This window comes from Meriones unguiculatus, chromosome 10 (genome assembly GCF_030254825.1).
Source record: "Meriones unguiculatus strain TT.TT164.6M chromosome 10, Bangor_MerUng_6.1, whole genome shotgun sequence".
NCBI classification, from domain to species: domain Eukaryota; kingdom Metazoa; phylum Chordata; class Mammalia; order Rodentia; family Muridae; genus Meriones; species Meriones unguiculatus.
In genome coordinates this window covers 75,615,378-75,631,041 of record NC_083358.1, presented here as the reverse complement: position 1 = coordinate 75,631,041, position 15,664 = coordinate 75,615,378, and the positions used below count along the sequence as shown (strand labels likewise).

The 15,664-nt window shown below is 42.0% G+C and overlaps 1 protein-coding gene across 1 annotated transcript in view; it reads left to right on the top strand.

The window, feature by feature from the left end:
- The window catches only part of Col25a1 (collagen type XXV alpha 1 chain), a 406,766-nt gene that overhangs the window by 241,209 nt on the left and 149,893 nt on the right, over positions 1-15,664 (top strand). The window contains exons 6-7 of the mRNA XM_060392693.1: positions 13,958-13,984; positions 14,122-14,148. Of these exons, the coding sequence (XP_060248676.1) occupies positions 13,958-13,984; positions 14,122-14,148 (54 nt within the window). The remainder of the gene's footprint in view (positions 1-13,957; positions 13,985-14,121; positions 14,149-15,664) is intronic.

Here is a 15,664-nt window from a genome sequence, read left to right as displayed (position 1 = left end):
TCAAGGAAAGATGTAGAGAGTGATAGAGCATACACCCAGTGTTCTCCTTTGATCTCCACCTCACAGCTGTGCACACACCTGCACACATACACAAACATGTACATACACATATATAACATGTGTGCAGACATATACTATACATATATGTACCCAAGGAACAAAATTATTCACTTTACATCCTGGTTGTAGCCCTATCTCTCTTCTCCTCCCTGTCCTACTCTCTCCCCTCCCCCTCCTTTCTCCTCTATTTTTCAGAAAATCCCCCACCATTCACCCCAGCTCAAAAAGTCACAGCTCATCAATTTGCATCAGGGCTGAGTGTGTCCTCCTCCCCTATGGCCTGGCAAGGCAGACCGGCCAGGGGAAAGTGAACAAAAAGCTGGCAAGAGAGTCCATGTCAGATACAGTCCCCACTTCCCTTACTTGAGGACCCACATGAAGTCTAAGCTTCTCATTGGCTATATTTTGTAGGAAGGTTCTAGGTCAAGTCTATGCATGGTCCTTGATGCTTCAGCCTCAGCAAACCTGATTGGGGCCTGGTTAGTTGGCTCTGTTGGTCTTCTGTGGAGCTCCTGTCACCTCCAGATCCTTTTCTTTTTCCTCCCACTTTTCTACAAGAATCCCTTTGCATCAACCAATGTTTGGCTGTGAGTCTCAGCATCTGGTTTGAGGCACTGCTGGGCAGTCTCTCAGAGGGCAACTCTGTCAGGCTCTTGTCTGCAAGCTTATCAGATTATCTTTCATAGTGTCAGGAGTTGGCACTCTCCAACAGGGTGGGTCTTTGGTTGGGCCAGGCCTTGGTTGGACATTCCCTCAATCTCTATTCTATCTGCTCTATCTTTATCCCTGCACATCTTGCAGGGTAAATTTGGGCTTGAAAGTTTTGTGGGTGGATTGGTGTTCCCCTCCAAAAAAAAAAAAAAAAAACAAAACAAAAAACAAAAAACAAACCTATTTGTTTACCATGTGTTCAGTGGACATAGTAAATAAATATCAACAATTATTACTTTCTTTTGACCTTACACAACCTCTGATCTAGTAACCTTGACTGTTGTGCAGTTTGGAAAATGCATGGTAGAGTTTTGAGTTTCTGAGAGAAAGTTTACTCTCGTAGTAAACCCAGCACCACCGTTTACATGTGTGTAACGTGAGCACTGTACACACAGCTCAGCAAAGGAAAGGTAGATTCTGCCACCCAGCTCATGCTGTAATTGCAGAGCCTCAAGGCTCTGCATCTCTCCAGAAGAAAGCCTTCTAACGTACAATTTCCTCCTGGGCCAGCAGAATCTTGAGTAAAGACCATGCGATTTCTCAGGAGAAAACTAATCAGGTTTTAGGGATGGACCAGGTATCTGAGATCAGAGCAATGTACCCATATATACCAATAAGCAGAATTTTAGGGACAGTGAGTAAGTAAGAGGTGACTGTGGAATTGAATGGGCTCTCTAGAGAAGAGAAGTCAGTGGGGAAGGAAGAGTTAGTTTTGAACTCCAACAAAAAGTGGACCCAAGGATCTCCATGGGTCAGAAGACCCAGATGAAAGCCCACCAAAGAAAGGAAGCAAAATGATCAGCCATGTGGAGCATTGCCACTGGTTCCCTCAGAGGCAGGCAGTGATTAACAGCCATAGGTGTGTGTGTGTGTGTGTGTGTGTGTGTGTGTGTGTCTGTGTGTGTGCGTGCGCACATGTGTTGGGGGTGGCAGCATTGACATGGTTCCAGGAGTGATATGCCTTTGTTTTCCTCATGTGAGACATGAAGGGAAACCAACAACAAAACAGGGCTCATTTCATTCCCTTGAAGCTATGCACGGTTGTTTACTGCTTCTGAGTTCAGACTGAAATCTCACAGAATCCTCAGAAACAGCCACTGCGAATATATTGGACACAGAGGTATAATGCTTGATTGTGACCAAGTTGTTTGTGAAATGCTCGTTTTGGCCCTAATAAGGCTGAACTTCAGTTTCTCGGAACCTGTTAACAGGCCTGTTGGGTATTTGTCACGTACTGAGTCCACAGGCGGTAATTATTTATCCCTTTCATAGGAACTGAAGCTCTGGGATGTTAACTGACTTGCCAGCGGTCCTGTGCTAGTAGTGTAGGTAAAGGTCTCCAAAGTCAGCGTGATTTTCCAGTGCTTCTCCTGCCACCAGGGGTCCTGTTAGCTGAGTGAGACACAAGCCCTGACCCCGGCTGCGTCAGTCAGCTGTCACGAAAGTAGCACACAGGCTTCAGGAGTTAGAAATTAAAGAGCATTTCCGAAGGAGAGTTGGATAAACTTAGGAAGGCAGAAGTGCTTGCAGGCATGTGGGATGAGACTTTTCCGTAAGAAAAAGAATTCTCTTCCAGCAACTCCAGATTATACGTTTAACTTTCCCCAGTCAGCTTCACAGCTCAGGCTGGCAGGTGCTGTCGCACTTCACAGCAAAGTAATAACGACGATTCCGGAGACAGTGACATCTGCAAAGATGCCAAGATTCAGACAGGGGGTCTTTCAGAGACCAGTTGGTGTTCAAGCATGGATTGGGGAGGATCCTTAGGGGAAACTGAGGCAAGGGAGGCAGGTTAGAAAGAGAAATAACAGCAGGCTAGAAAGAACGTGTCTTAAGAGTTTCTTTCGGTAGGGATTTGAAGGGTTTTTAAAACGGACTTTTTAGCCATGTCATGGCATATACCTGTAGCTACAGTGTTTGGGAGGTTAAAGCAGGAGGATCATAAGTTACAGGTGAGAGCAGGCTGTACATTGTCTCCAAAGAGACAAAAATTTAAATATAATTGCATGAAGAGCTTTTCAGATAGTCTCAGAAGTATAGGGAGCATCCTTAAAATCACCACCCAGATTTGGAAATATCAATTGCTAATCTTGTTTAATGAATCCCTTTATTTTATTGTTAGGGTTTTGTGCCAGGACTTGAACCCAGGACCCCTAACATGCTAAACACATGGTATACTGTTATTTTTACTAGTTTGACTTAAGCTTAAATCCATACCATGTCATTTCATCTGCCTGGGCTGAAATGTGAGTCTGTGGTAGGGCATTTACAATCATGACCATCATTTCATTAACATTTCTAACAAAATCAATGCCCATAGCAAATTCAGATTTCCTCAGTTATTATAAACTTTTCTGCACTTGGGACTTAATTATTGTTGTTATTCAGTGTTTAGTGTCTCTTATTCTCTTGTGCTTTGCCGTGTCCTTTTCTTTTCCCCATGGCATCACTTGTTCTAGAATGTTTGTGCTATATATAGAACGTCTCACATTGTGAGTTGGTCTAATTACTGCCTGAGATATTATTTAACTCATTATCTGACCTTCTGCAGCAGAGCTGGTTCCGTTCTTAGGAGAGCCTATTTCAAAGGGTGATATGCTCCCTACTTCATATCCTACCGGGAAGCACAAGATCTTTGACCGGTTGGTGGTCCAGACGGGTTGTCCTGATGCTCAGTAGACTTTTGCCTGATGTCTTTTGCTATTTCTAAGGGTTGTTTCCCAGAGTTTGCCATTGTGGGCTGGAAAACAGGCCCCTGAAATGTTTTGAGCTAAGGATGATATAAGCTGAAGAATGTATTTAGCTCACTGTGTTGCCCAGGGTAGCCCCAAATTTCTAAGCTCTACTAATCTTTCTGTCTTATCCTCCCAGTAGTTGAGATTATCAATGTAAACCAGTGTACCCACACAGAAAATTTAATTTGATGAGAGAATGTAGGGTAGAGTGAGTTAAGGTCACAAGAAGCTTGTGTAGTAGACTATTCTGGTTATCCAAGAACAGGGTACCAGCAACTAAAATGGGGAGATAGGGCGGACCCAAGAGAAGTTGTACAAGTGAAATCTGTAGGCCTGAGCCCTGGGTTAAATCTACTGAGCCAGATATAAACACAGAGTTTTCGGCTTGCAGCTGTAATGGTGTGCTTAACAAAAATAGGAAAGTGGGGAATCACGATGGTCTCATAACAGCAGACACTGAAAAATTCAGTTGGAGAAAGTGGAACCTGAGCCCATGATGGTCTGCGTTGGCTCAAACATCTGGTGAGCAGTTGAAGATACAGGATTGCAGCTTGGAAAAAAAGAAGCTGAGGACGGAAGGCAGGTAGTGGCTGGAGCCTTGAGGGTATATTTGATATCCAGTGAAGGGAGCATAGTGAGAAGAAAAGGTTTAAGAACAAATTTTGGTGATGTGAACACTGATGAGTTTTGTCAACCCTTCCTCCCCAGGGCTTCCGTTTATTTAGCTTAGTTTAGCCCAGGATATCTCCCTCCCAGGACTCAGTGGCTTCCCTTCTGTGGCTCAGCTTTCTTCTCTTATTGGAAAGAAATGCCCTCCCAGCAAGGAACAACATGTGCTTTAACTCCTGTGCTTTTATTTTTCCTGGAGCCAGACTGTAAAAACATGACTTCTTGCTACCTTTCCTTTTTCCTTAAATCTAATTTCCTGCCTTTGTGTGACTAATCTGTTCTTTAGGGGAAGCTAATGGAAATAGTAAGGAAGAAAACAGGACATGAACAGGAGCCGTTGGTGGGCAAAGGCAACGTGTCCTCCCCTTGGCTTCAGGAAAAGGCAAATTTGTACTCTTGAAGATGGTGGAGGAGAATGCAGGGGGATGGAAATGGTCCCACTGCTAGAAGTGGCAAGTGAAGAAAAGGATGAGTAGGCCTGGGCAAGGGAGGAAGAAAGCACATTGGTAGGTGTGATGTCTAACAGTCTGTCCCTGGAGAGAAGAGTGATGAGAATGAAGAATCTAAATACGAAGCTCTGGGAGTCGACATTCAGATGAAAAGCTCTGTGGTCATGTTGGCCATCAGCCAGCGAGAGGGAGATCCTACTTACATTGGAAGTCAATCAAACTCATGGCCAAGACCTGAGAGTCAGGCTCCCAGCCCCCCCGACAGTTGGGGTTTTTTTTTTAAATTTTTTAAAAATTATTTTTAGTTTTTTGGGGTTTGTTTTTCATTCTTCTGAATATCTCCTTGGCCTTCTTCCTTGGGTTGTGCTCAGTTGCATTTCATAAAATCTATATTGCTTTAGATGATATGACAAATGAAGCAAAAAAAAAAAAGTCAAATGGCCTTCAAACAAGGCCTAAATCACTTGAACAAAAACGATGTTTGGATAGAATATTAGGAAACATGCTGAAATAGGTGGCTGTAAATTAAACCCAGGGCTTAGAGGAAAAATATACTATACAAAATCGAGATTTAACCACACACACATACACCTACACACACACATGCAGAGACAAAGGAGGAGTTCAGAGAGGGGGTTTGAGAGAGGAGGGGTTTGGAGAGAGAGAGATTGAGAACAAAGGGTGGGCAAATGAGTAAGGTACAGTGATGTATGTGTATTTATGTGAAATGCTGTGTAAGGAAACCTGTCATTTTGCATCCTAACTAAAAACAAAAGGGATGACTGTATCTAAACCCATTCGAATTTGTATTCTGAAACCATTTTGAGTCCTACTGCACGCAGTGAGAGTGTCATAGGAGAGCTTATGCTGGGTGTGAAATAGTGGGGTTCCCTGTGGCAGTTTGAGGGAGATTGTACTTTCTTTCCACAAATTGGTATTTGGGATTTCAAATCTCTTACCACGGAGTTCATTTAATTGGACCTTTAAAAAATAATACAAGGATGAGGAAGAGCCACATTGAAAGCTAGAGGCATTTGCACAGCCTGTTAGTGTTAAAGAAGCACAGGACCAGCATTGGAGAAGGGGCCTCTCCTGTTTCATGAACGAGGACAGTAATGTCCACATATAGGGTAAGAAAAGCAAGCAGAGAAAATGGCCCCAGGTTCCACTGTCTCACCAGCCCCTGACTCCATTGAGCCATGCCAGTCTTTCTTCTGCAACGTTTGAATTTTTCCAAAATTTCCCTGAGTGTTAGAGCCCATTAATTACTTCCTTATGGCAGCTGCTTATGATTTAAGAGTGATCGTGGGCATACATGGTCTGTTGTTTGGGACCCAAACAGACATCATAAAAGACCTTGTACTTACAGTCTCACCACAGAAAAATGCCCAGGAAATAACGGCTGTAAAAATTAGTTTTCAACCAACTAGGGCTGGTTTTGATATTTTGAAAGTTGGGTGATGGCCACCCCTTTCTGCTTGGTTTTAATCTTCAACATAACTTGAAAGGTGTAAAGTCTAAAGCTGTAAATCCGCTTATTGCCATAACTCCCATCCCAGGCTTTGTGAAGTTGGATATTACCATATAACCACAGCTCTCCTGCCAGGGAATTGGCTTCTCCCTTCCTTTATTCTTCCATGTTGCTGCTTTGAACCCCAAGAATTTTATTGTATTTTCTCTCACACATACACCCATTTCAGCTTAGCAAGAATTGAATACCTAATCTGTGCTGAGATTGGTGGCTGTAAGGCCTGAAGTTCAGTTTTGTTTTATTTATTAAGGGAACGAGGCTACAAGTTAGGTTTGGTTTTGATTGGCAACAGCTCTCAAAGGTAAATGATCCTCAGTCTGCTTCATCTTCAAACATCCCCACCACCCACAAAGGGCATTTCCCACTGTTCATTTTACCTTTAGGCAGTTCTGTATGCTTGCCTTCTTCAGTCCTCAAGTATAGGAAAAACCAATTTCCCTTTTTGTTTCTCATCAAACCTAACATTAAAGTGTGTTGTTAGTGATCATTAACATTGGAAGGCCATGCATTTGTATGTTGCTTTGCATTAGTCAAAGAGGGGCCGTTATTCACCCCCCAATTAACCGATGAGAAAAGTAGTTCAGCAAGACTAATTAGTCTGGCCAAGATTCCCTGTGTGCTTCAGTCAGAGTTCCTGTCTAGCTCTGTGACTTCAGCGCTGGGGTTCCTGAGGACCAAGATACCTTTATTTTACATTGTTTATTTAAGATGTAGGAACCTATATGCAGTAGAGGCAGGGAATTATAGTGAAAACAAACTCTACCCAGAAGTCAGCATTCAAGATGGGTAACATTTTAGCAATGGCAGCATAGTATGGCCACCATGTGCTGAAGATCATAGAATGGTCACTGAACAGAGAGCATCACCATGACCACTACTATGGATTCTTGTGTGGACCTTTCAAATAGTAGTAATAGCAGACTGTCTTTCCTCAGCAGTCCTCTCTCCTCTACTCTCTCTTTTCTTCCCTCTCCTTCTCTGTCTTCTCTGCTACCCAATCCCTTCTTTACTCCTCTCCTCTGCCTTTCCTCTCCTCCTCTCTTCCTCTTTCCCTTCTTTCTTTGCACCCCTTCCACACTCCCATTTTCAATTAGGCCAGCTGAAGCAGTCAATACTCTAGATTTAAATTGCAACCCTAAATCCATATTTAAACTCTACATGATTCACTTGGTTTTGTCACAACTCCTCCCATGGGCTGAACCAGCTTAGGCTGATGCTCTTCTACAAATTCACTGATCTTCAAGCTTTCAGATAAGCAGGGCTTCTCGGTAGGCATCAGCCAGTGGCACCTCACATCCAGTTGGTTCTCCACTCTTGCTGATTCAATTTCAGAAATGCCTCCCAAATCTAGAACTTTGCTTGCAGCCTTGCTGCTTCACCGTATTTCAGAACTTCTCGCCACTTACCAGGACCAAGACAACAACTCTCCACGAACTGCTAACATCCCACACTCTGCGAGTCCTGCAGAGCAGACACACCCCATCTTCTTACCACACTGAAGGTGATGACAGGATCTGGCCCAGACACCAGAGTGTGGCTAACCACCCTTCTGTGATTCCTCCTTTCTGCTATTGCCCATTTCCACGCCCAACCCCACATCTGTTCTTCCCCCGATGAACTCCGTCTTTCTGTGATAGCAGAGTGTCCTCTCACCCTTACACATGTTCTCCCCTTCTGTCTGAACCCATTCGCACGCCTTGCCTCCCCCTTCGTCTCTGGCCAGCATCGAAGAGCAAATTGCAGTGCTGCCTTTCAGCTCCGGTTCTCCCGCCTCCTCTGTTCTCCTAGCCCTGCAACTCAAGATTTATTCCGCTGATTGTAGTTATACTGTCACGGCCCTCCTCCAGATGCAGAGAGCACTGACCATCTGACAGCCATAAATGCTCGGAGGGTCTGTTCATTCTCCCAACTCTACAGTAACAAAAATATTAATCAGAAAGTACCATGCTAGCTTGCAAGACTGTGCAGGGGTTCCCAGCACCTCTTCCTGTGGTGACTGGATGCCTGGGAATCCAGGATCATGCTTCCTTCCCCTCCAACAGAATGGATTTATTTTTCATGATTATTTGACCGTTCCCCTTTCAAAGTAAAGTTTACAGTTCATATGAATAAAGAGCTCTGTTGGGACACTCAGCGCCCATGAGAGACTTGTCTCTCTTTCAGCCTTGTTTCATTCACCATAATGTAAATTGACATGTCATCAGATATTTTCTGAAGATCTTCCACTTGACTTCTCTTTGCTTTCAGTTTGGTTTTTATGGAAATAGACAATAAGAAGCACTAAAACTTCAGCTATTTTTCACAGAAATAGACTTGGGGTTACTAAAATCAGTAATAAGCCAAGACTCACATCAAGGAGACAGAGCAAATAGAAAGGTAGTGACTATGAAGTACACTTTTAAGCTATTTGTGCAGGAACTAGTTTGCCATGCCATTAACTTTTATCAATACTTTGGTAATAAGTCAGTTACATTCTAAAAATGCTCCAGAGCAACAATTCTCAACCTGTGGGTCTCAACCCCTTTGAGAGCCACCTATTAGACATCCTGTATATCAGATATTTGCATTACAATTCATACCAGCAGCACAGTTACAGCTATGAAGTAGCACCAAAATAATCTTATGGTTGGGGGTCACCATAATATGATGGACTGCATTAAAGGGTCTTAGCATTTAGGAAGGTTGAGAACCACTGTTCTGAAGAATATTCCCACCTGCCTGTAATGTTAGACACAAACTTTATTAGCATCTTTCAGTGTTTATGTAATTAAGTCTGATTATACAAAAAATATTTAGAAACAATAGTTCTAATAATTCTTACTTCTTTATAAAAGTAATCCTTATGCAACATTCCATACCCTCAAAAGCCTTACACAAAGCTGTGGCCCACAGCTAATCCCACACATTTTCCTTCCCTTGACTTCAGCTTTCTTTTAGCAATAAAGGTGACTTTTGATTAGTTACAAATAACCATGGATACAGTACTAAATAGTTGTTTGCTAAAAGTACTATAGCTGCAGCAGCAAAATGATATTTACAAATACTCTCAAGCTAGTGTTTGAAGAGATAGCTCCATGGTTACACTCATTGGCTGCTCTTGCAAAGGGCCCACGTTCAGCACCCACAACTGCCATTGGTTTGAATTGCTGCTCATCTTTTAGTTAGCGCTAATGGTGCTAGTCAACAGGTGTGGATTTGACAATGGCCCTTGGACTTCAGAAGATTCGTTTCTTTTCCTCATTGTAAAGGGTTTTCAATTATGTCATAAACCCAAACAAAGCCCCTTTAGATCCCAGCCTCTGAGATCTCACTAGAAACCCACACAGACTTGGAAAGAGGGAAACCTTTGAGAAGCAATGGAAGAGGCTGGGGAAGGGTCCACAGTAAGAGCTGACTTGAAGGTCCCTGGGTTTTCTGGGAGTCATTCTAACTTAACTTTAATAAAGTGCTTCACTTTAGAAATACATGATTTAGCTTTGTTGGAGATAAGCATTACATTTTTCCGAGTTGGTCTTTTGTACCATATCCTTTAGCCATGGGTTAGAACAATGATAAACTTTAAGTAGACATTCAGCAAATATATAAATATAGAAATAAAGCTTATTAATTCACTACTTCAATCAGAACTTGACTCTCCACTGCTTTGCTTGAACTTTTGATAGTAAGTTCCTCTAATTTCTCTTTCCCTAGGCTCCCCTGTGCTCTGTGAAAAATAATACCAAACCTTTACAACATTAGTATCTGTATTTTTTAAATGGGCACATTAAATATTTACTGAAAATATTAAAATATATTTTCAACTTCCCTCTAATTATTGACAAAATTATAAAGGTTTTCATGAATGTGATTGTACTGTCTTAGCCCTAGTTCCTGCTACCTGCTCTCCTTTTTAAAAATTTATTGTAATTTATTCACTTTGTATCCCCTCTGTAGCCTCCTCTCTGGTCCCCTCCTAATTTCACCCCTCCTTCCTCTTTCCCTCCCATCCTTCTCCCCTAGTTCACTGATAGAGGAGGTCCTCCTTCCCTTCCCACTGACCCTAGCCTATTAGGTCTCATTAGGACTGTCTGTATTGTCTTTCTCTGTGGCCTGGTAAGGCTGCTCTCCCCTCAGAGGTGATCAAAGGGGCAACCACTGAGTTCATGTCAGAGACAGCCCTTGCTCCCCTTACTAGGCAACCCACTTGAAGACTGAGCTGCCATGGGCTACATCTGAGCAGGGGTTCTAGGTTACCTCCATGCACGGTCCTTGATTGGTATATCAGTCTCAGAAAAGACCGCTGGGCCCAGATTTTTTGGTTCTGTTGCTCTCCTTGTGGAGCTTCTGTCCCCTCCAGGTCTTTCATCTTCCCCTTCTTTCTTTGGGCACTCTGCCCCAAAGTTTGGCTATGAATCTCAGGATCTGCTTCTATACCCTGCTGGGTAGAGTCTTTCAGATGCCCTCCTGTCCTGTTTCCTGTTTTCTCCCTCTTCTGATGTCTACCCTATTTGCCTTTCTGACTGAGGATTGATCACCTTACCTAGGGTCCTCCTTGCTTAGCTTCTTTAGATGTACAAATTTTAGTATGTCTACTATCCACTTATAAGTGAGTATGTACCATGTGACTCTTTCTATTTCTGGGATATCTTACCCAGGATGATCTTTTTTGGAGAGGATGTGGAGAAAGAAGAACCCTCCTCCATTGCTGGTGGGAATGTAAACTTGTACAAGCACTTTGGAAATCAATCTGGCACTTTCTCAGAAAATTAGGAATAGCGCTTCCTCAAGATCCAGCTATACCACTCCTAGGCATATATCCAAAAGATACTCAAGTATACAACACGGACATTTGTTCAACCATGTTCATAGCAGCTTTCTTCATAATAGCCAGAATCTGGAAACAACCCAGCTGTCCCTCAACTGAAGAATGGATACAGAAATTGTGGTACATTTATACAATGGAATACAACTCAGCTATTAAAAACAAGGAAATCGTGAAGTTTGCAGGCAAATGCTCTCCTTTCCTTCTCCTCCCTGCCATTTAAAATCCACAACTTTAGGGCTAGTGTCTGTGACAGCTATATGCAACCAGAGCCATTTCAAAAGTTGCATGTTGAGGGCAGACACCAGACACACACGGGTGATTCTGAGAATCAAGTTCCGTGTCTGTGCTACATGGTCTTGGTATTTGAAGTCATGCCGAATGAATTAAAATCCTGGACAGCTCATTTCCAAGTGGCCTCACACTGAAAAGATCTGAGTTTCATTTTTTGGCATCTCTAAAAGGATTATCATTATGCTTCACTGCATTTGGGGGAAGATTAAATGTAACAACAACTCACAGTTCCTTGCTGATGAGAAAATATGCAAAATGGGAGACACCGTGCTGTTACTGCTTTCGGGATAACTTCACAGGTCTTACTGAAAAGGCATGCTACCTAAACAACAAAGACAGCTACACGGTATATAATATCAGCTCCGGTGAACTAGGATGCTAATATGAAGCAGACAATGATAAAGCTGTTGCTTTAGAGTAAACACAAGTCTGTCTCTGTGATGTGGGACTGCTAGAGATTTCTGAAGTGGAACACAAGGGTAACTGTGAAGAGAAGGGGATTCAGTAGCATTCCTCTGTAGCTGACCCTTAGCAGAAAGTGACATTTTTGTCAGGGCAGAGGTTCTGTGCTCTGCCTGCTGTGACATAGTGCCCTTCTGATAGACTCTTGCCTTACTTCCTGCCTGGCCTTGTCCTTATGTCCTGGTCCACCATAAATGGAGATTGAGGAGATAATTATGAGACATTCCAATACCTTGGGCTGTGCTGAGCCACAAAATATGACTTTGTTATGAAGAATTAGAATAGACAGCATAATTGATGCCTCTAGAAATAGTTTTTCTTAGTAGAAGAATAGACAGGCTCAAAACAATGAGAAATTCCTACAAGGAGACGTTATGTGCACATGTGGTCACCTGATTTATGAGAAAGGTAACAGAGTACCACAGTGGGGAAAAGATGCCATTTTCAGTTAACAGTGTTCAGTTAACTTGATAACCACCTGGGGACAAAAAAAAAAAGAAAGAAAAAAAGAAAAAAAATCCTGACTTTCGCCTCCCAAAAAATCGGTTCTCAATGAATTCACACTCAAATATGAAAGACACAATAATACGCCTTTTCACTTGTAGAATAAACAGAAGGATCTCTTTCTGATATAGAATAGTTAAAGATATCTTAATTTGACTACAGGCATAACAATAAGGACAAAATGTTATATTGATTTTTATTAAAATTAACAATATGTGTTCATTGACAATGAATCAATAGGGGCTGTGGACATAGCTCAGTAGTAAAGCATTTGTATAGATTCTCAAGGCCCTGAGTTCAAGCCTCAGCACCACCACTACCACAAAAAAAAAGCAACAACAAAGAACACCTCAACAGAATATAAAAGCAGAACATAGGATGGAAAAATATATTTCTAATAAATAAAGCAAAAAATTCCCACCTTCAGAATACGTAAAGATTTCTATATATGTAGAGATGTGGCATATATAATAAATTCTAGAAGATCAGTAGGATGATTTAGTGAAACAAAGGCAAAAGCTGATAATTCTTTATGAAAAGAATGTAAAACATTGAATAGGCATGTTTAAAGGACATTCAGTTTTTCACTCGGTAACTATAAAATTAAAAAAGTTAAATTGCTGTACCCTACAAGAACAAGTAAGTTTAAAAAAAAGAGAGAGAGAAAATAACAAGCATTAGCGATGATCTGAAAATACTGAAGCTGAGCTTATAAACTATAGGTGCCACATCGGAAAACCACTCGGGAGTATCTGTTGAAGTGAAAACGAATGATCTCTCTTACCTTACTTAGACACACACCCAGCAGAAATGCAGATGATGTTTCATCAAAACACTTACAGTAAGGTGTTCATGGTAGCAGTTTACAAAAGCCAAGTCTCTAGGAACTCCTGGAATCAAGTATCTGTCAACAGCAGGATGAGCAAATAAGTCATACACAGAGTTTTATGAACTAGGAAGAACAAGTCTGAAGTTACACACACATAAACTTCACAAGTATTGAACAAACATGCTAGATGTATGCTGTAAGGTTTGTTCTAGATAAAGAACAGGACTGGCCGCCATGTCTTCCTCTGTGGCCTAGCAAGGCTGTTCCTCCCTTGGGGCAGGGGGAGGTAAAGGAACCAGTCGTTGAGTTCATGTCAGAAATAGTTCCTGTTCCCCTTACTAGGGAAACCCACTTGGATATTGAGCTACCATGGGCTACATCCCCTAGCAGTGGATTTGGAAAGGGGCAGGAAAAAGATGAGGGAGGGAGGGGGCGAGGCCTGGGATTCAAAGTTAATAACCTATGATAAATATAAAAATAAAAATTAATTTAAAAAAAAAGAACAGAGGCAGGCAGATTCTACAGTCAGAAACAGAAGGGTGGCTGTTGGTTTTGGCTGTTGACAAGCGTAGGTTACAGCAGGAACTCCTGGCCTTGCTAGCAGTGTGTTGCTTCACTAGCTCTGGTATACTGCTGGTTACAATCTCTCTAGCACATCTGATGGATATGATATACATGTATGAATATATATATATATACGCACACATGTATACATGTATATTTGTACACGCGTATACCTACTAGTATCTTACTCTAATTATATTACAGTTATAATTTAGAAAACAAAGTTCTTTGAGAAACCTGTGGACGGCTATGGCTACCTGCATTTCACATAAGTCTTTCAGTTGACCTGGTAGATTTATCCAGGATCTTTTTTAAAGCTAATATTTTCTTTCTTCTCTTATTTTTCAGGGCCCCCCTGGTCCAAAAGGTGATAAGGTAAGAAAATTCATTAATAAAATTAATTAAGTTACTGGAAATCCGTATTGGTACATCTGTAGTGTGTTTGGACCTTTCTAATAAGCGTCGCTTATGGACTGTAGATAAAGCTCTCATCTCACTTTGCTCTTCTACAGGGAGAACAAGGTGACCAGGGGCCTCGGGTAAGTTACGCACTCTTTTGTCCTGCGTGGGAGATGATTTTCCAGATCAAAATGTACTGAGTATCATCACCACTTGTGCTGCATGATTTAGTAACAGCTGACAAAATTGACAAACCACCCATAAGCACAAAATAGCTTACTAACCAATATGTGTATCTTGTGCATTTTCGTAGCTTCATGATTACGAATAGAACGTTCTTCAACTAATGAACCTACTGAAGCTACCCAACAGCCCCCTTTCCGGTGACCATTGGGTTCTTTAGATGTGTGCACGTTGTTTTGCTCCACGCGATGTTCTGTGGAATTTGGCATTTCCCTCCGATAAAACTTCACGTGCTATTGCATAAATATGTTCTAGGATAGATAAAAATATTAATGCATCTCACATATTTGCTCTTCCTCGTAAGTTTCAATAACGTGTGTTTGGATTTCTCGTTTTTTTTTCCAGATTTGTAAGGCAGATAAAAGGTGTAACAATTTAGCACTGTGGGAGGAGGGCCGTTTCTTCTCCGCTCAGATATGGCCCCTTCGACCATCATAACCAATGGCGAATGCTTTGTTGTTGCCTTGGTAGTGCCAAGTCCTCTGCTTCGCATCTGTGCCTCATTACTCAAATGTTCAGACATACTGTTCCAATGATGTAGTGGCTCTGTTCAGACATACCTCTCAATTTTCTCATGTCACTACGCACAAAAGCGAGTATTTTGTTGAAGAGAGATTTTTTTTTTTTTTTTTACAGTGGAAACACACATTTAAAATGTTCAGGTTGAAAGTAGAAACTATGGAGGTCTTTCTGCAAGATATACTGCATTTGGTTAATTCATAAATTATTTAATTTATGAATACCACAGAAAGGTTGTTTTTTTTTTTATTTTTCAAAATACATAGCTGATGCAGATGGGAAAGTTTTGTGCCGTCTTTGTACCTCATGCTCTTTAAAGCCAGCTAGAGGCTGTACTTGGATTTGCTTCCTATTCCTCAGCTACTTCGTGTTGAAATAATGGTGCCTGAGAGCAGGCAGGCTTCTCATCACGGTTACCCTAGTTGATGACTGCCTCCCAGCTAAAAGCTCATCAGTAGTCCAGGAGACGGAGACTGTCCTGGGTGGGAATGGAATGGAACTTGCAGCATTAAATGATGAGATGAGAACCCTTTATGTATAGGTAGTGATGTTTCCCATGGTGTTGTCTCCCTGCGTTGAGTGTCTTTCTACACCCAGTATCCCGGTCCCTCAGCTTGGCCTCTCCAGGTAGGAGGGAAGGTCCCCTTTCGGAGAAGCATTCTTTTGGCAGAAGAAACGCGGGGGCGGTTCACAGCCTTGCTGTCATCGGTTAGTACTCAGTCTTCGTTCCCAGAAAGGTGTGTTGGCTTTCATCGTTGCTCAAAGTGATGATTGATTAGAAAGCTAGGCCAAATTTCCAAGGTGAAACCTGATACCATCTGAAATCCACGTGGTCTCTCGTTGCACTACAAAGTAAGACTTGGACCAGGAGCAGAGAAAGTTTGGCCAAAGTTC